Source organism: Scylla paramamosain, chromosome 16 (assembly GCF_035594125.1).
Source record: "Scylla paramamosain isolate STU-SP2022 chromosome 16, ASM3559412v1, whole genome shotgun sequence".
Lineage (NCBI taxonomy): Eukaryota > Metazoa > Arthropoda > Malacostraca > Decapoda > Portunidae > Scylla > Scylla paramamosain.
In genome coordinates this window covers 20091266-20112613 of record NC_087166.1, presented here as the reverse complement: position 1 = coordinate 20112613, position 21348 = coordinate 20091266, and the positions used below count along the sequence as shown (strand labels likewise).

The following is a 21348-nucleotide window of genomic DNA, read 5'->3' as shown; positions in this document are numbered from 1 at the left end:
TACGTATTAATGTTTTTTTTTTGTTATGAATGCAAAGCTTTACTATGTTGTAATCCCGTAGGGAGCACGTGACTATCACCCGTCAACCATTCGCGCAGATATTTTTACTGCTATGAATTTTCATGCTATCAGGACGCCTTATCTCTGTTAATTTATCTTTTTTGCACGTCAGTATATCTATTAGGGTAAAGTTCATGCAACGCACTGTACATGAAATGTACAATAAGGAAGGGAGGCCAGGTCCAGTCCTTATACCAAAATGATCTCTGATCCATTATTGTTTACACTTCTACCAGGCTGTCACACTATGCACACCGCTTGCACTAGATGTTCACCCATAACATAACGGTGGACGAGGGTCCACCGTTATGTCACATCTGTATTCCACATGATTTCTTGATAAAGTGTCCGCTGAACACAGAGTTAATACACTATATATTCTTCCACCACTCAGCAATGTCTTGAAGAAAACTGCTAGGTTTCAACAACACTCACACTGGGATCATCAAGATTACCAGGACCGAGCGCTGACATCTCGGCGACCACCTACCACTGGTTAACCAACCTGCACAGCTTGCACAATAACTCATGCATTAACCACATTATACTTTTTTTTTTTTTTTTCACTAACTCTTTTTTCACGAACTCCTCCACAATTCTATCACACGATTATTAAGCAGGTGTTATTTTCCAAATATTTTTAATGCAAAGCAATATAAATTGTCCATTATTCCTGTCAAACTTTGCTTTTGAGTTTTTAGAATTTTTTTTTTTGTCCCAAAATAGCTAAATTTCACCATTTTTCAGATGCTGTCACATAAAACATTTTTGCTCTTGTCTTGATTAATTAACCAAAATATATAGCAGAAGGCATCTGGAGAATGATTGCAGCCTCTTGATGCCATTTCACTTCTTGTGATGTGTCTTCTCAGGCAGCCAAAGCAAGACTGATTGGTGGTCTGCAAACCCCTACTTTTATCTTGTCAAGCAGTACTCTAGAATATACTTAGTCTTTCTAGAATGTGTTCCAGAATGTTCTCAATCTCTAGAATATTCTTGAACCTACTTTACAATATTTTGAATCATTCTAATAAATTCTTGTAGATTCTAGAAAATTCTTGATACTTCTACATATTTCTACTGTATTCTAGAAAGTTATAGAATATTCTGGAAATGTTTACATTGAACAGAATGTTCTAAAATGTTCTAGAAACTTCTAAATGTGTTTGGTAGAACATTCTGGAAGATTTGAGATTTCTGAAATGTAAGCAAATTCTTCTAAATATGAGAAATTCCTTGCTAGATCTGGTTAGTTCAAGAATCATCTTATCAAAATTAAAAATCTTTAGAACATTTTATATTCTTTCTTTCATTGTTGTAACTTATTTGCAGCATTTCAAAATCAATTAGATACACAGATGAGATTTTGCAAAGGTCTTTACCTGACATGAAAACCAATAGTAACCCATACTATAATGAAATAAGGCAAAAATGTAAATTTATTGTTCTAACCACAAAAGCAAAGTTTAGGATCAAAATAACTTTTTTCTATTTTGTTTAGATGGAAATAACTGGAAAATTATAGTTTGGGGCCAAGAACAAGACATAAGTGAAATTTTGTTACAGTGTTATTCAATTTCCTCAGGTGGTAACATTCCTCTTTCCGCCGGTCGTGATGTACCGCCGAGCAGCAAATGGCAGTGTGGTGGACAGGTACGGCGGCAACATTCGTCTGGCCCAGGCCGTGGCGGGAATGTATAACTTCAGTATCCGCTTCATAGAGCCGCCTCCTGGTGTGTGTCAATATATATATATATATATATATATATATATATATATATATATATATATATATATATATATATATATATATATATATATATATATATATATATATATATATATATATATATATATATATATATATATATATATATATATATATATATATATATATATATATATATATATATATATATATATATATATATATATATATATATATATATATATATATATATATATATATATATATATATATATATATATATATATATATATATATATATATATATATATATATATATATATATATATATATATATATATATATACTATATATATATATATATATATATATATATATATATATATATATATATATATATATATATATATATATATATATATATATATATATATATATATATATATATATATATATATATATATATATATATATATATATATATATATATATATATATATATATATATATATATATATATATATATATATATATATATATATATATATATATATATATATATATACGAGGTGTGTCATTAAAGTTCCAGGACTGGTGTCCTAAAAGATGAATTTCAAACCCAAGCCACAAACCACCATATTTCCCCTTCAAAGTAATCCTTCTGGAGTATACAACTGCGCTCCCAACCCTCTACAGTCACTAATCTTTTTCTTACGTGCTTTTAAAATCATGTCCTCTGTTGCAGGTCGTTTAACAATGAGCGCTGAACAGCGAACAAACTTGAAGTTTTTGGTGCAGTTGGGGAAAACGCCGTCAGAAGCACTGGGTATGCTGCAAAAAGTGTACGGGGATGAGACAATGTCACGCTCACGTGTTTTTGAGTGGTGCAAGAGGTTCAAAGAGGGCCGGGAGGACGTGGAAGATGACCCCAGGAGTGGAAGACCCTCAACGAGCAGGAATGAGGCCAATGTTGAGCGTGTCAAGCAGATGGTGCGTGACGATCGTCGGTTGACTGTTCGAAAGATCGCAGATGAGCTTGGCATGAACCACAACAGCGTGTGGAAGATTATCACTGAAGATCTGGGCATGCGGAAAGTCTGTGCGAAGATGGTGCCGAGACTCCTGAACGATGACCAGAAGGGACGACGCATGCAGGTGTGTCAGGACATCCTCGAGCGTCTGGAAACTGAACCAGACTTGCTCAGGAGAGTCATCACCGGCGATGAGTCCTGGGTATTTGAGTACGACCCGGAGACCAAACGCCAGAGCCTTCAATGGAAGAGTCCGGCGTCGCCACGGCCGAAGAAAGCAAGGCAGTCCAGGTCCAGCTTCAAGGTCATGTTGATCGCTTTCTTCGATGTGAGGGGCATCGTCCACTGCGAGTTCTTGCCACAGGGCCAGACAGTCAACCAACATGTGTACAAAGAAGTACTGCGGCGTCTGCTTCGTGCAGTGCGCGAGAAGAGGCGGGAGTTGTGGCAGGGCAACTCGTGGCTGCTTCACCACGACAATGCGCCTGCTCACAATGCCCTGAGCATCAGAGAGTTCTTGGCCAAGAAGAACATCGCCGTGCTGGAGCAACCGCCCTACTCACCTGACCTCGCTCCGTGCGACTTCTTCCTCTTCCCCAAGCTCAAGGAGGTCATGAAGGGGACCCGTTTTGATGATGCGGACGACATCAAAAAGGCCGTGACGACGGAGCTGAGGAGCATCCCGCAAGAATCCTTCCAGCAGTGCATGCAAGCCTGGCAGAGAAGGATGGACAAGTGCATGCGGTGCCAGGGGGATTACTTCGAAGGAGATAACCTATAGTTTGTAGCCTGGATGTGAAATAAAACTTGTGTGGCACCAGTCCTGGAACTTTAATGACACACCTCGTATATATATATATATATATATATATATATATATATATATATATATATATATATATATATATATATATATATATATATATATATATATATATATATATATATATATATATATATATATATACTACTTTAGTGTGTAAAACACACACACACACACACACACACACACACACACACACACACACACACACACACACACACAGAGAGACCGAGAGAGACAGAGAGAGACATACTACTTTAGTGTGTAACACACATACACACACACACACACACACACACACACACACACACACACACACACACACACACACACACACACACACACACACAGAGAGAGAGAGAGAGAGAGAGAGAGAGAGAGAGAGAGAGAGAGAGAGAGAGAGAGAGAGAGAGAGAGAGAGAGAGTAAGAAGCAAGCACGGTGTCCCCGTCTGTGATGGTGACCACACGTCCCACGACTATGACATTCTTCTCGATGTCACTTGATACCTCCTTTAACGTTGATGGCCATGTCTCTCTCTCTCTCTCTCTCTCTCTCTCTCTCTCTCTCTCTCTCTCTCTCTCTCTCTCTCTCTCTCTCTCTCTTTCTGTGTGTGTGTGTGTGTGTGTGTGTGTGTGTTACAATTTTCCACCATCTAGCTAATTTTCACTGTTACTCTTACTTTATCTGTTATACAAGGAAAAAGGAGACATACAGTACTGTAAAAAATTACAGAGGAATTAAATTAATGTCGCATACAATGAAACTGTACGAAAGGATAATTGAGAGAAGAGTAAGGGGAGAAACACAGGTGGGAGACGAACAATTTGGATTTATGCCGGGGAGAAGTACTACCGATGCAATCTTTGCGCTAAAACAACTACTGGAGAGGTATGGGAGAAGCAAAGAGAATTACACATTATTCTAATTGATTTAGAAAAAGCTTATGATAGAGTACCATGCCAAGAAGTTTGGGCTAGTATGAGAAGGAAAGGAGCATCAGAGAAGTATGTGAGAGTGATCCAGGACATGTACGAAGGCTCAAGGACGAAGGTAAGGAGCAATGTGGGAACAACAGAGGAGTTCTGTGTGAGAGTGGGTCTGCACTCTGAGCCCATATCTGTTCAACCTACTAATGGATGATAGTGTTCAAAATATAAAGGAGGAGGCACCGTGGACCATGTTGTTCGCGGATGACATCGCCTTGGAGGATGAAAGTAGAGATGGGGTAGAGAGAAAGTTGGAGAGAAGGCGAGGAGCATTGGAAGGGAGAGGTTTGAGAATTAGCAAGGAGAAGACGGAATATCTGAATTTTAATGGTCGACAGGAGTGCGAAGTATGGATGCAAGATATGAAGTTAAGGGGTGTCAAGGAGTTCATATACTTGGGCTCTCATATATCAGCGGACGGCAGCCTGGATGGAGAGATCATTCTCCGTATCCAATCGGAGTGGAAGAATTGGAAAAGAACAACTGGACTGCTCTGTGACCGAAAAATTAGTGCCAGAGTAAAGGGGAAAGTGTTCAAATCGGTGGTTAGACCCGCATTGTTATATGGTGCGGAGACGTGGCCAATAAAGAAAGCACAATAGAATAAGTTGGAGGTTGCTGAGATGAGAATTTTAAGGTGAATGCTTGGGGTGACAAGGAGGGATAAAGTGAGAAACAATTTTATAAGAGGAACAGCCAAAGTAACGGAGGTGACAAAGAAAGTACAAGAAAGGAGAATGCGATGGTTCGTTTATATCAAAAGGCGAGAAGAAGGATATGTCGGCAGAAGGATGTTGGATATGGAAGAGGAGGGAAGAAGACGACGTGGCAGACCAAAGAAAAGGTGGAAGGATCGCATTGGAGAGGACCTGAGGGAGAGAGGATTGAGTAGAGAGGAGGTTGGGGACAGAGCCTTGTGGAGAAGACTAGTGAGGAACAGCGACCCCATATGAACATGGGAGGAGCTGCAGAAGAATCAGACTCTTACTTTATATGTGTTGTATATTTCATCGAACGTATACTAACATACGGAAATAAGGGAAGGGAGGGAAGGTACTAAACATATATGTGTCGGGAAAACAACAACTTGAAGTGGATTATGAGCCCACAAAGTGAGATCTATACTTTTGGAATGTTGGTCTTTTAATTAATCTACATATATTTTTTTGTTCATTTAGGTATTATTATTGCTGTTAATAACAAAAAAAAATAAATAAATAAAATAATAATAATAATAATAATAATAATAATAATAATAATAATAATAATATTATTATTATTATTATTATTATTATTATTATTATTATTATTATTATTATTATTATTATTATTATTATTATTATTATTATTATTCATTATTTTTAACTTCATTCGATGGCACAAAATGCATCCATAATATTAAACAGAGAGTGATATTCTGACAAAGGGTGCATTGAATAAAACAGTTTGAGAACCAATGTCTAAATACATTATTATTATTATTATTATTATTATTATTATTATTATTATTATTATTATTATTATTATTATTATTATTATTATTATTATTCATTAATTTTAACTTCATTCGATGGCACAAAATGCATCCATAATATTAAACAGAGAGTGATATTCTGACAAAGGGTGCATTGAATAAAACAGTTTGAGAACCAATGTCTAAATACATATTGAGACTCTCCCAAACATTTATGTTTCATTGTCCTATTTGCCATTTATTATCGGCCGTATTGATATTTTTTTCTAATCATATATATATATATATATATATATATATATATATATATATATATATATATATATATATATATATATATATATATATATATATATATATATATATATATATATATATATTTATTTTATTTTTTTTTGTCTCAGTGCATAGCAATTAATATGAAATCTTAAATGTGATAACTTTGGTTGAATCATTTTAGTGCGTCAGTTTCCTCAAAAACAATAAATTTATCTGCAGGTGAGCTTTGGGGTGAGCTGACGTCTAACGGTACGTGGAATGGCATGGTTGGGCTTTTTGCACGCGAAGAGGGAGACATAGGAGTGGCTAACCTATTCATCACGGCACTTGGTGGACGGAGGAAGTTCCAGGAATATACATTTCCCTACGGACAAGAAGTAATTACATTTCTGTTTCATTAACACACACACACACACACACACAAAGAGAGAGAGAGAGAGAGAGAGAGAGAGAGAGAGAGAGAGAGAGAGAGAGAGAGAGAGAGAGAGAGAGAGAGAGAGAGAGAGAGAGAGAGAGAGAGAGAGAGAGAGAGAGAGAGAAATTTAACTGTTCATGAAAAAAAATACTGATATATATATATATATATATATATATATATATATATATATATATATATATATATATATATATATATATATATATATATATATATATATATATATATATATATATATATATATATATATATATATATATATATATATATATATATATATATATATATATATATTACACTAGTTTTTCACATTGGATATACTTTTTTCATGATATGAAAGCTTCTGGTTATTGATGTGGGATTTACCGTAATACAGATCGTGAACTTGAAATTTATATTGTGCTGGTTTGGTATCTGGTAGTTTTATTTATTCATTTTTTGTAAGTAATCATGTTTTGTATTATATGTACTACACTACAGATGCATCTCATTTTTTATTATTTGCTTATATTAAGTTTTTACATATAACTCTATACATTTTTTTTCAGTTGCCAATATCCAGATTTGATCTGTAAGAGAACGCTGGGCTACTTTCGTAATTAGTGAAGTTCCTCATTCCTTAATTTACAGAGTACTTGCTTTCTGATCAGGAGAGGAGCAGGACTCCCTCGCTGGCAATCACTCGCGCTGCCATTCGCACAAGATACATGGCTAGCCGTCCTCCTAGTCGCTCTCCTCGTAGGGCCTGTCCTTTATGTCTTGTCTCAACCTCAAGTAACGAGGTAAGTACATGAGGTTTGACGAATGGAAATATGATGTTGAAAAAAAACAAAAATACTATTGTAGATTTCATTAACACACACACACAGAGAGAGAGAGAGAGAGAGAGAGAGAGAGAGAGAGAGAGAGAGAGAGAGAGAGAGAGAGAGAGAGAGAGAGAGAGAGAGAGAGAGAGAGAGAGAGAGAGAGAGAGAGAGAGAGAGAGTCTTAAAAGCATCAAAATTATTTCATGCATGCCAGCCTTATCAATATCCCAATAATGCTAACCTTTTAAATCATCCAAAACTACAAAACTTTTTGATATATATATATATATATATATATATATATATATATATATATATATATATATATATATATATATATATATATATATATATATATATATATATATATATATATATAATTCAGTATTCATCTAACCCCCCTAGTTTGATCATTAGAATTTTCAGAAGTAAAGTGTAAGACAGCGCAAGGAACAGTGTGGGCGGATGTATGTATGTATGTGTGTCGCCAACCCCCACCCCTTTTCTTTCACCCGTCCCCATAGCTGCAGAAGGAGAGTGGCACACTTTCCCACAGTCACTCACTACCCAGCGCTTAAACGGAGCAGATGTATTGAGATGAGCACTAATATCTGGCGGAGACTGAGGCAGTATAAGAGTTAGTCAGGTCAGTTGCCATTAGGGATAAGAAAGTCATTACCAGCCGTACGCCCTGGCCTTCTTACATGAAATGGGGAGTTTGTCAGAGAGGGTATTTGTGTATAATACACTCCATACTCAGGGAAGTGACTTCTCGACTTCGTGTTGTGTGCAGACTGAGCTCTTGTAAAGTGAGCGGTGAATGACTGTCCTGTATGTTCATGGGCACTCGTTTGTACTCGTGTCTCTTGTTAGTGAGCATGTTTAGTGTTAAATGCTACTGCATCAGGCTCCTGGAGGGTGCTTGACTTGCAAAGAACTTAGGTAATTGGTTGACAAGGCCTGCCATCCAGGAGGCAGTAAATGACACTATTGGGCTTAAGGATATAACACGCTATTGGACAGTTTGAGGATTTGCTACACTGTGTGAGGAGTTTGAAGTTGATTCCTGAGTTCGATGAAAAGAAGGTGACAGAGTGGTTCAGGAAATTTAAGAAAAAGGCCTCCGAATTTGATTGGCCTCAGGAGAAGTGGATTGGCTTGGTGGCTAATATGTTGAAAGGCAAGGCCTTGGATGTGTATGGTAGGGTGTCAGTAGAGGAATTAGAGGATTACGAGGAGTTTAAGGCTGACATCCTAGGAGCTTATGAGCTGCGGCCAGAGGCATACAGGCTGCAGTTCCGTGGAGGAAAGACAAGGCCTAGTGACTCTTATTTAGAATGTGCTCGCTATCAGGAGACATTGGAAAAGTGGACTGATAACGAGCAGGCCATCTCCTACCGTGAGTTAAAGGAACTCATGGTAATGGAGTAGTTTATTAACGTGGCCGAGAAGGAGTTAGCACTGCTGCTCCGCAAGAAAAGATTTAAAAGCCTTAATTAAGGTGGGCAGATGACCAGTCCAACAACAGATGAAGGCAGAGTGCCTAGAGGCCTGTCCCACTGCTGGCAAGGGTTTTTATGAGTCAGAGTCAGACTCGTCTTTGAGTCAGCGTGCAGGAGATAATTGCACAATCGCAGAGCCACCACAAGAAGTAGCCACCTCACCGTCAGTAACACTCTCACTTTAGTGAGAGTGTTACTGAGGATGAGGTGGGAGTGATGAGTTTGGGTTCTTTGTTTGATGGCTTGCCTCACCTTTCGGAGCCTATTGGAGGTGGCATTCATATGGAGTTATCACCCGGTGTTGAGGCTGTGGGCCTCAGTGCTCAGACAGGGCCCCAGCCAGTTGTGTCTGATGTGTTAGGGGTCGCTGCCGAGGACAGGGAGACTCCTGACTCTGCTGGAGAGGTAGGAATTTCTTCCCATGCGGGGTGCACCAGAGGCGGGCAGCAAGCTGCTCCCATGCCGGCACTAGACACGGTGGGTGTTTGTTCACATGGTGAGCCACCCGTGCTCGCAGCTACTACAACAGCTCTCGGTGCAATTAAGGAGGGTTCTAACCCTCGTATGTGTGCTGCCCCACTACTTGCCGAGGCAGGAGTGGATGGCAAGGGAGTTTAGGGTTCGGGAGAGTTTGTTGAGAGTAACACTATTGTGAATAACCGGTGAATATATATATATATATATATATATATATATATATATATATATATATATATATATATATATATATATATATATATATATATATATATATATATATATATATATATATATATATAATTTTATTTATTTATTTATTTTTTTTTGCATGCAGCGGTGAGAAGCTGGCCGGCCGCTCCTTTGCATTCTCCACTCTTTACACATTTGCAGTGCACCTAAGGAACTCACGTCCATTGCTTCCCCTACGTACTAGCCTCCAGGTAATGTTGATTTATCCTCTTGTTTGCATAAATTTACACAAGCACACCAAAAATAACGGATTATACACTAGGCGCAGTATTTAGATCTGTGTTTTAAAGAATGAATGTATGTCATTTTTCATTTATAATCTGAAAAGGTATTCGTGGCGTTCCTGTGGGTTTACGTCATCATCGTGACGGAAGCATATAGCGCCAATCTGACTGCCTTCCTGACTGTTGAGAGAGTCCCAGAGGGCATCAACACTCTAAAGGAACTCTACCAGTCATCCTTTACTGTCTATGCTCAGGGACCTTTCTTCGGCAACAACCTGGCTGCAGCCAAAAACGAGCATGCAAGGGTAAGCATAAACACACACACACACACACACACACACACACACACACAGAGAGAGAGAGAGAGAGAGAGAGAGAGAGAGAGAGAGAGAGAGAGAGAGAGAGAGAGAGAGAGAGAGAGAGAGAGAGAGAGAGAGAGAGAGAGAGAGAGAGAGAGAGAGAGAGAGAGAGAGAGAGAGAGAGAGAGAGAGAGAGAGAGAGAGAGAGAGAGAGAGAGAGAGAGAGAGGGAGGGAGGGAGGGAGAGAGAGAGAGAGAGAGAGAGAGAGAGAGAGAGAGAGAGAGAGAGAGAGAGAGAGAGAGAGAGAGAGAGAGAATTATGAAAAGGGAATTTATAGACAGCAGAAGGCTGTTGACTTTATTCCTTTTAATGCTACGGCATATGCGATGATTCCATCGTCAGAGATAAAAAAAAAAGAGTAAAAATACTAAATGATAAATAATGATAATAATAATAATAATAATAATAATAATAATAATAATAATAATAATAATAATAATAATAATAATGATGATAACAACAACAATATAGTTCTCTTGCCAAGAGACAAAAATATTTTGAGCTTGCGACATAAATGGGACAACTGTTTCATTTTCAGCTGTTCTTTAGAAGACGTCCATGTGACAACAGCACATCATATCGCATTGTGTTAAGTTGTTCGAAAGTAAATCTTTATTACTATCCATGACAATAAATCATGTAATTAATTACTAAGCAATCAAATATTAATAGTAAAAGTAATTATTTTTATGTCAACATCACTAGTCAAATAATAATTATCTTTTGTTGTTATGGTGCATTCAGCCTTTCATGGTAGTCACGGTGTCGGCTGTACAAGTACAGCTCTCTCTCTCTCTCTCTCTCTCTCTCTCTCTCTCTCTCTCTCTCTCTCTCTCTCTCTGTAATCCAATGGCTTAATTATTATAAAATATAGATTGTCATATGCCACTGCCTGATTTTTTTAATGGCTTTCGATATGATGACGGGTCAGGTGTGTGTGTGTGTGTGGAGGGGGGGGGGGAAGGCATAGCTGTAATGCAATCTTCTTGGGAGTCAAAAGAAACATTGCGTATACCGGCTTCAATATATCAAAATTGAAGGTTACACACCCAGCCTAAAATCCCGACCGAGATAGAAACAATTATAACAACACCAAACCAACTCTTACTTAGTGAGAAAAAATTAAGAAGCCACATGCTGGGAGGCGACAGCTAACACAAAAGGACACAAAAGTATGAGGTTTATAATATTCTATGAGCTACCTCGCACTAGAGACAGAATCACCCACACTCACAGAACATTATATCTTCCTGTTGGCAAGCGGTCTATTCAGTTTCCCAAAGGATGAACAGGTACCACCTGTACACGGTAAAAATCCGGGGAGAGAGAAAACAGTTACTAACCAAGAGTATCTCTATATTCTCTGGCTCCAAAGCTCCCAGCAGAGCTTCGAAAACCAGTTGCATTTAACTACACAAAAATATTGATTACACAAGCACAACATAACCGATAGGACCAGAGAGAGGAAGAGTTGCCACACAGTAAATTTTCGATCCCAGACTGTTGCACCATTTAACGTGGAAACCAGGTAAATAGTCTGCATTTTTCGGGTAACTTAAGTATTCCATGAGTGCCTACCAACCCCCTTTTTAGTAAAATTCACTTTTTAGTCTACAGTATATTAGAGCACACACTTCATACATGCTGTATAAGTACGAGGAAAGAAAATAAACAACATGAAATATAGTCATTGTATTGATTTATTTGTCTTCACCCGGCAAGCCAGAAGGGTGTCACTGGTTATCAATGCCTCTAACCTTACATAAAGACAACAGCACCAGTGGCAAAATTTTTGCACTGCACACTATAATTCATAAGACCAAGGGAAGAGTATAAAAAATCACATGCTGAAGCATAGAACAGTAAACCAGAGATAGAAACTTCAAGGTGTACTTCAAAAGTTTTGAACATGCTTGAGAAAGAAAATATGGAAAGTCATGAACAATAGGAAGATGACACAGTCATTTATTCGTGGCACACACACACACACACACACACACACACACACACACACACACACATGCACAATACTTATATAGCTTTTACCACAATACAAGTGCAAGTGGCATTGCAAACACACACACACACACACACACACACACACACACACACACACACACACACACACACACATACACAAAAGATGCATATTTATGAAGTATAAAAGAAAAAAAAAACGTGAGAGCTAAAAATGTAATAATATGAAAAAAAAAAAAAACATACAACACAAGATCAAGGCAAACTTTTCTATACAGTTTGAATTCTAAATAAGAGCACTGTCTATGAAACAGCAGTGAACAAAATAAAGCTGAATTACGTTAGATGACATGCTATAACAATGAAGATGCCACAAACTTATAACTCCTCCATTACACAAAATCACACACAAGGCCAGATATTCAACGTTGTTACACTGTTTGTTGCTACATGTAAATAACAAGAAAGTAAAAGCTTTTCTCAGTATATGCTACAACAAATCAGATTGTTGGTGAATGCATTACATAAGAGATAAAAGAAAATCATGGTTGCAAGCAATGCCTGTCACCGGGCATCACAACAGACACTTAGTACGTCATAATATATGTACTTACACTGTTTGGTAGAGAAGAAACATAACATACTAACAATATTTTGACAAACATCACGACAAAACATATGATTGTTACAAAACAAATACTCGTACAGTGTTAGGCAAAGCAAAGAGCAATACTGTCACACTGAGCAAGAAAGCAAATATTGACTATCACATAGGTCAAGCAAACGAGTGTTACAGAAGTAAACATCAAGTCAAGGAAAAACATTTGTGTACCCAAAGCAAAGCCAGTCTTACCACGCAAAGCCTGAAAGCAAATAAAATTCACATACTCGTACCTTGGATAATAGTGACAGACATTCTGTAAAAGGACAAGTTTGGTAATTTATATTAACTTCATTAATTTCCTGTTACTTCTGTTTTTCTTTTTAAGAGTAGTTCTATTACTCTACTTTAAAGTGTAAAATATTTTTAATCTGATGTAAGTGAAATTAATGCTCTTGGTGAGTTGTCTGGAAGAAAAGGGCAAAGGAGTATTTTTTTTTATTTAGGAGGGACAACGGGCATGGGCAACAAAACTCGAATAAAAAAAAAATAATAATAAAAAAAAATAGCTCACTGAGATGCCGGTCCTCGAATAGGGTCAGAAACGGTAGTAAAAAATTTAAAGATAAGTGGAAATACAGAAGCAGGCAGGGAGTTCCAGAGTTTACCGGAGAAAGGGATGAATGACTGAGAATACTGGTTAACGCTTGCATTAGAGAGGTGGACAGAATGAGGGTGAGAGAAAGAAGAAAGTCGTGTGCAGCGAGGTCGCGGGAGGAGGGCAGGCATGCAGTTAGCAAGGTCAGAAGAGCAGTTGGCATGAAAATAGCGATAGAAGATAGCAAGCGATGCAACACTGCGAAAGGGGCTGAAGACAGTCAGTTAGAGGAGAGGAGTTAATGAGACGAAAAGCTTCTGATTCCACTATGTTTAGAAGAGCGATATGAGTGGAAACCCTACAGACATGTGAAGCATACTCCGTACATGGACAGATACGAGTAAGGTCCCTGTACAGGGTTAACAGCTAGAAGGGTGAGAAAAACTGGTAGAAACGTCTCAGAACGCCTAACGTCATAAAAGCTGTTTTAGCTAGAGATGAGATGTGAAGTTTCCTGTTTAAATTATAAATAAATTACAGAGCGAAGATGTTCAGTGTAGAAGATGGGGAGAGTTGAGTGTCATTGAAAAAGAGGAGACACTTGTCTGGAAGGTTGTGTGAGCTCTGTCCCAATCAGAAATTTTAGAGAGATCAGAAGTCAGGCTTCCTGTGGCTTCCCTGTGTGAACTGTCTGGTTCCAGGAGGGTTGGAGGTATATAAGAAAAAAAAAAAAATGGAAACGTTCAGGGTGGTATCATCAGCACATGAGAGGATAGGAGAAGAATTTTGGTTTACAAGATCATTGATGAATAATAGGAAGAGAGTGGGTGAGAAAACAGAACCCTGAGGAACACGACTGTTGATATATTTAGGAGAAGAATAGTGACCGTCTACCACAGCAGCAATAGAACGGTCAGAAAGGATACTTAAGATGAAGTTACAGATCCATAAACCTTGCAATTGTTTAGGCCAGCGAGGGCATGGAAAACATCACTGCAAAGAACTTTAATAGGTACCATGAAGTAGTCAGAAAGTGAAGGAGAGGGAGAAACAAGCCCTAAATCATCCAAGCTAGAGTTTTTAGCAAAGGTTTCAGCGAAGAGTTCAGCTTCAGAGATAGATGTGATGGCAGTGTTGACGTGATTGAGATAAAGGATGGAAAGAAGAAGAAGCAAATTTATTGGAAATGTTTCGGGACAATGAGGGAACTGTTACGGTGGGTAGAAGCCCAACGGGGTATTATACCTCGTTCATATATGTGTTATTGTGTGTTGACTGTTTTTCCTAGACGTGGTTGTCGATTCTTCTACAGCAGTGGGTGTTAAGTGTTAATTGGAGCATCTCCCTGGTCTGTGGGTCGGTAAAACAGTCTGGCGACGTCAACTTGGTATGACCTGGGTGCAGGAGTTACAAGGGACTCTGTACACCCGTTTTTGAGCCCTACACTGAGTCCACGTAAGATGTGGCTCAGTAAAGCTAGTCCAGGTGCAGTAGCTTCGTGAAGGGGTTGGAAATTGTGGTTATAAATTTATAAATATATAAATTGTGGTTATATATATATATATATATATATATATATATATATATATATATATATATATATATATATATATATATATATATATATATATATATATATATATATATATGTATATATATATATATATATATATATATATATATATATATATATATATATATATATATATATATATATATATATATATATATATATATATATATATATATATATATATATATATATATATATATATATTAAGAAATAAGGGAAGCTGTAAGAAGCCACCAGGCTTACACATGACAGTCCCTGTATGATACCTATCTATTTCCACCTATCATCCCCATCTATAAATCCGTCTAATCTTCTCTTAAAGCTCTCTAATGCCCTAGCACTAACAACATGATTACTGAGTCCGTTCCACTCATGTACCACTCTATTTGAGAACCAATTTCTTCCTATCTCTTTCCTAAACCTAAATTTTTCAGTCCCTGTAATTTACCTACCTATTTCCACTTATCATCCCCATCTATAAACCCGTCTAATCTTCTCTTAAAGCTCTCTAATGCCCTAGCACTAACAACATGATTACTGAGTCCGTTCCACTCATGTACCACTCTATTTGAGAACCAATTTCTTCCTATCTCTTTCCTAAACCTAAATTTTTCAAGCTTGAACCCGTTATTTCTTGTTCTACCCTGGTTGCTGATTCTACGAATTTTGTTTACATCCCTCTTATACCACTTGAAGACTTCTATCAGGTCCCCTCTTAACCTACGTCTCTCCAAAGAATGCAAATGTAACAGCTTCAGTCTCGCCTCATAAGGAATACTCATCCCCTGTATCCTTTTGTCATTCTCCTCTGTACTGATTCTAATAGACATATATCTTTCCTGTAATGTGAGGACCAGAACTGCACAGTGTAATCTAGATGAGGTCTGACCAGCGCCAAGTATAACTTTAATATTACCTCCTGCCTTCTACTTTTAACACTCATAAAAAATAATTCTAATACTCTATTTGCCCTAGACGGACTCTGTTTCCTAGACGGAGTTCAGAGCTAACTACGAATCCTAAATCTTTCTCGTACCCTGTACCTACCAGAGTTTCGTTGTTTAATGTGTACCTACTGTGTGGGTTTCCTCTACCTACGCTAAGTACTTGGCATTTGTTGATATTAAACTGCATTTGCCATCTGCCCGTCCATTCATTCATCCTATCTAAATCTGCCGGCAAGGCGATGGCATCCGATTCTGACCTAATTAATCTACCTATCTATGTCATCCGCAAATTTACTAACATCACTACTAATTCCATTATCCAAGTCATTGATATATATATTAAAAACAATGGCCCTAATACTGATCCCTCTGGCACCTCATTAATTACATGACCCCAATCGGATTTAGAGCCGTTTATTACAACTCTTTGCCGCCTGTCGCTAAGCCATGACCTTATCCAGCCTAACACCTTCCCATCTATCCCGTGTGGCCTAACCTCTCTCAGGAGCCTTTGATAGGGTACCTTGTCAAATGCTTGTCCAGATATAAGATGTCATAACTATCACCATTATCTACTGCCTAGTACACTTTACTGTAAAAACTTAACAAGTTTGTCTGGTAAGACTTCCCCTTCGTGAAGCCATGCTGTGACTGATTTATCAAGTTATGTTTGTCTAAATGTTCCCTAAAGTTCCTCGCTATTATTGACTCCAATATTTTACCCACAACAGAAGTTAAGCTGACAGGTCTATAATTAGACGCTAAAAGTTTTATCTCCTTTCTTAAAGATGGGTCCTAAATTAGCCTGCCTCCACATTACTGGTACCTCACCTGTATATATATATATATATATATATATATATATATATATATATATATATATATATATATATATATATATATATATATATATATATATATATATATATATATATATATATATATATATATATATATATATATATATATATATATATATATATATATATATATATATATATATATATATATATATATATATATATATATATATATATATATATATATATAATTTGTTTCAGTTTGAAAAAACGCGCCGGAAGAAAATTAATACATGGCAACTTAGCTCACACCCTCACACATTGACAGCTGATTAAACGGAACCAGTGTTTGACCTGATATCAGATAACGGAGTGATTTACTGACTGATGATTAAGGATTTACTGCTGCCCGTAACGTTGTATGTACTTGAAATACTTCGTTGTTCCTCTTTGTTGTATAATGTGTGGCAAACATACCAGCCCATTTCACATAGTTCGTGTCATTGAGTTGCATAAGATCGGGAAAACAAATCGTGAAATAGGCCGTGTTACAGGCATACCCGAAAAAAATTAGTGTGTTGATGAGAAAATGGAGTAGTGAGGAATGCAAGAGTGTTACTCTCCACAAACATGGAGGTGGACCAGCAAAAAAAGGTGTCTGACAATACTTTGTCATAAAGTGGGAGTTGAACAAAAATCCTTCCATTATAGCAAAACAATTAAAGGAACAGAAACCTCTCCTGCTGAGAAATGTATCAATTCGTACTATTCAGAGAAATATACGGAAAAACTTAGACTACCGAAAACTGAGAGCTCGTAAAAAAAAAAAAAAAAAAAAAAAACTTTTGTAAATGAAAAACAACGCAAGATGAGATGAGCTTTTGCCAGGAGTCATAAAGACTGGGACCTTGTGGAGTTGAGAAAGGTGTTCTGGACTGATGAAGCTACGTTCTCCATTAGTGATAATAAAGGAACAAAAGTGTGGCGTCCCCATGACTCGTCAGCCTGTGACCCGCGCTTTACCGTAAAGAGCATTAAGCACCCTCCCTACCTCCTGTTGTGAGGAACGTTTGCTTTCGGCGGCCTGGCTGACTTTGTCATCCTTCCTAAAGATCAAACGGTCAACAGCAAAATTTATTTGAACATCCTTAACGATAATTTAGCAAACTGTTTCGCAGTTACTGGTGCCGAGATCTTGCAGGAAGATAAAGCGTCGTGTCACACCGCAAAAATCGTGAAGGAATGGTTCCGTAGATGTGAAGTTGAATATATTTCGGACTGGCCAGCTCAGAGTCTTGATATATCACCAATAGAAAACCTATGGGAAATAGTGAAAGCAAAACTGCGACAGGAAGACTCTAGTACCATACCAAAACTTGAGGCAGCCCTTCGTAAGGTGTGGTCGGGGATTGCCTGGTCTACTGCCGAAAACTCAGATAAAAGGCTCAGATAAATTCTGAAGATAAAAGGATTCCCCATCAACAAATAAAGGAGACCATGATGAGTACTGTATATCATTTTCCCTCTTCACTACCATCCAGATCGTGAGCAAACCTTACAACTACAGCTAACTACCATTGTTTACATGAAGTTCGTTTGTATATATATATATATATATATATATATATATATATATATATATATATATATATATATATATATATATATATATATATATATATATATATATATATATATATATATATATATATATATATATATATATATATATATATATATATATATATATATATATATATATATATATATTGCCTCTAAAGACAACTCTTTTCCTCCACACAAAACTACAAGCACCTAATAACACACACACACACACACACTTCACTCAAAATTCAAAATTCATGGCGACTCCTATACCAGCCTCGGAGTCCCCATCCGGGGAGGGGACCACAAATGTCCCCAGGTCGGACTGCCCTTCTGATGAGAACCTTAAGTGTCTTGACACCCCACCTCAACTTTTTCTTCATTAACTTCTGCAACATTCGTGGTCAAAGATCTAATTTTCAATCTGTAGAACACCACCTCTCCCCTTCTAAACCTCATCTTCTTTTCCTCACTGAAACACATTTGTCTGAGGCAACTGACAGTAACCCCTTTTTTGTTCCCTCCTACTTTCTCTATCCTCATTTTCGATCCAAAGCTGGATGTCGTGTTTATGTGCTTAACGATTTAACCTGTTCTCGTGCCCACGCTCTTGAATCTTCCGAGTTTTCCACCATCTGGCTATGACTAGTCACTCTCAAACAAAAAATATCTGTGCTGTATATCTCTCACCTAACTCCTCTGACTATAAGAAATTCTTTGACTACTTAACTTTCAAACTGAAGCACATTCTGACTCTCTTCCCTTTTGCAGAGATTTCCATTCTTGGAGACTTCAATGTTCACCACCAGCTTTGCCTTTCCTCTCCGTTCGTTGACCATCCTGATGAACTTCAACTTTGCTATCTTCCATGACCTTGAGCAACTGGTGCAGCACCCTACTCGTATTCCTGACCGTCTTGGAGATACGGCCAACATTCTTTACCTTTTTCCTAACCTCTAATCCTTTTGCTTATGCTGTTACCCTCTCTTCTCTGTTGGGCTCCTCCGATCACAATCAAATATCTGTATCTTGTCCTATTGCTCCAATCCCTCCTCAGGATCCCCTTAAGTGAAGGTGCCTCTGGCGCTTTGCCTCTGCTAGTTAGGGGTCCTGAGGAGGTATTTTGCTAATTTTCCTTTGAATGATCAGTGTTTCCGTGTCAGAGACCCGTCTTTGTGTGCTGAGTGCATAAGAGAGGTGATAGTGTCTAGGATGGAGGCGTACATTCCTCACTCTTTTTCTCGACCTAAACCTTCCAAACCTTGGTTCAACACAGCTTGTTCTCGTGCTATACATGATAGATAGGTGGCACACAAAAGGTACTTAACCCTTCCATCACCAGAATCTCATGCACTTTATATTTCTTTCCCGGAACCATGACAAGTCTGTTCTCAAACTAGATAAAAACTCCATTAAGAGTGTCAAAATCTTTCAAGATTCAAGTCCCCCTGTGACTTCTGGCATCTAGCCAAAAATATCTCCAATAACTTCTTCTTCTTTCCCTTCTTTATTTCAACCAGATGGCACTACTGCTATCACATCTGTTTCTAAAGCTGAACTCTTCGCACAGACCTTTGCTAAAAACTCTACCTTGAACGATTCTGGGCTTGTTCTTCCATCTCCTCCACCCTCTAACTACTTCATGATACCTATTAAAATTCTTTGTAATGATGTGTTCCATGCCCTCGCTGGCCTAAACCCTCGGAAGGCTTATGGACCTGATGGGGTCCCTCCTATTGTTCTCTGAAACTGTGCCTCCGTGCTTACACCTTGCCTAGTCAAGCTCTTTCAGCTCTGTCTGTTAACATCTACCTTTTCTTCTTGCTGGAAGTTTGCCTACATTCAGCCTGTTCCTAAAAAGGTTGACCGTTATAATTCCTCAAACTACCGTCCTATTGCTTTAATTTCCTGCCTATCTAAAGTTTTTGAATCTATCCTCAACAGGAAGTTTCTCCAACATCTAGCACTTCACAACCTTCTATCTGATCGCCAGTATGGGTTCCGTCAAGGCCGCTCTACTGGTTATCTTCTGGCTTTCCTTACTGAGTCTTGGTCATCCTCTTTTAGAGATTTTGATGAAACTTTTGCTGTTGCCATGGACATATCAAAAGCTTTTGATAGGATCTGGCACAAAGCTTTGATTTCCAGACTACCCTCCTACGGTTTTAATTCTTCTCTCTGTAACTTCATCTCAAGTTTTCTTTCTGATTGTTCTATTGCTGCTGTGGTAGACGGTCACTGTTCTTCTCCTAAATCTATTAACAGTGGTGTTCCTCAGGGTTCTGTCCTGTCACCCACTCTCTTCTTATTATTCATCAATGACCTTCTAAACCAAAACTTCTTGTCCTATCCACTCCTACGCTGACGATACCACCCTGCACTTTTCCACGTCTTTCCATAGACGTCCAACCCTTCAGGAAGTAAACATTTCACGCTGGGAAGCAACAGAACGCCTGACTTCTGATCTTTCTAAAATTTCTGATTGGGGCAGAGCAAATTTGGTATTGTTTAATGCCTCAAGAACTCAATTCCTCCATCTATCAAGTCAACACAACCTTCCAGACAACTATCCCCTCTTCTTTAATGACACTCAACTGTCCCTCTCCTCTACACTGAACATTCTCGGTCAGTCCTTTACTTATAATCTGAACTGGAAACTTCACATATCATCTCTAGCTAAAACAGCTTCTATGAAGTTAGGTGTTCCGAGACGTCTCCGTCAGTTTTTCTCACCCCGCCCCCCAGCTGCTAACTCTGTACAAGGGCCTTATCCGTCCATGTATGGAGTATGCTTCACATGTCTGGGGGTTTCCACTCATCTTCTAGCG

The 21348-nt window shown here is 37.9% G+C and overlaps 1 protein-coding gene across 1 annotated transcript in view; it reads left to right on the top strand.

Moving 5' to 3' along the window:
* Positions 1–1651: 1651 nt before the first annotated feature.
* Positions 1652–21348, top strand: part of LOC135107822 (ionotropic receptor 21a-like) — a 40295-nt gene continuing 20598 nt past the window's right edge. The window contains exons 1-5 of the mRNA XM_064018112.1: positions 1652–1793; positions 6583–6740; positions 7430–7581; positions 9922–10027; positions 10165–10365. Coding sequence (XP_063874182.1) covers positions 1676–1793; positions 6583–6740; positions 7430–7581; positions 9922–10027; positions 10165–10365 — 735 coding nt within the window. The 5' untranslated portion in view covers positions 1652–1675. The remainder of the gene's footprint in view (positions 1794–6582; positions 6741–7429; positions 7582–9921; positions 10028–10164; positions 10366–21348) is intronic.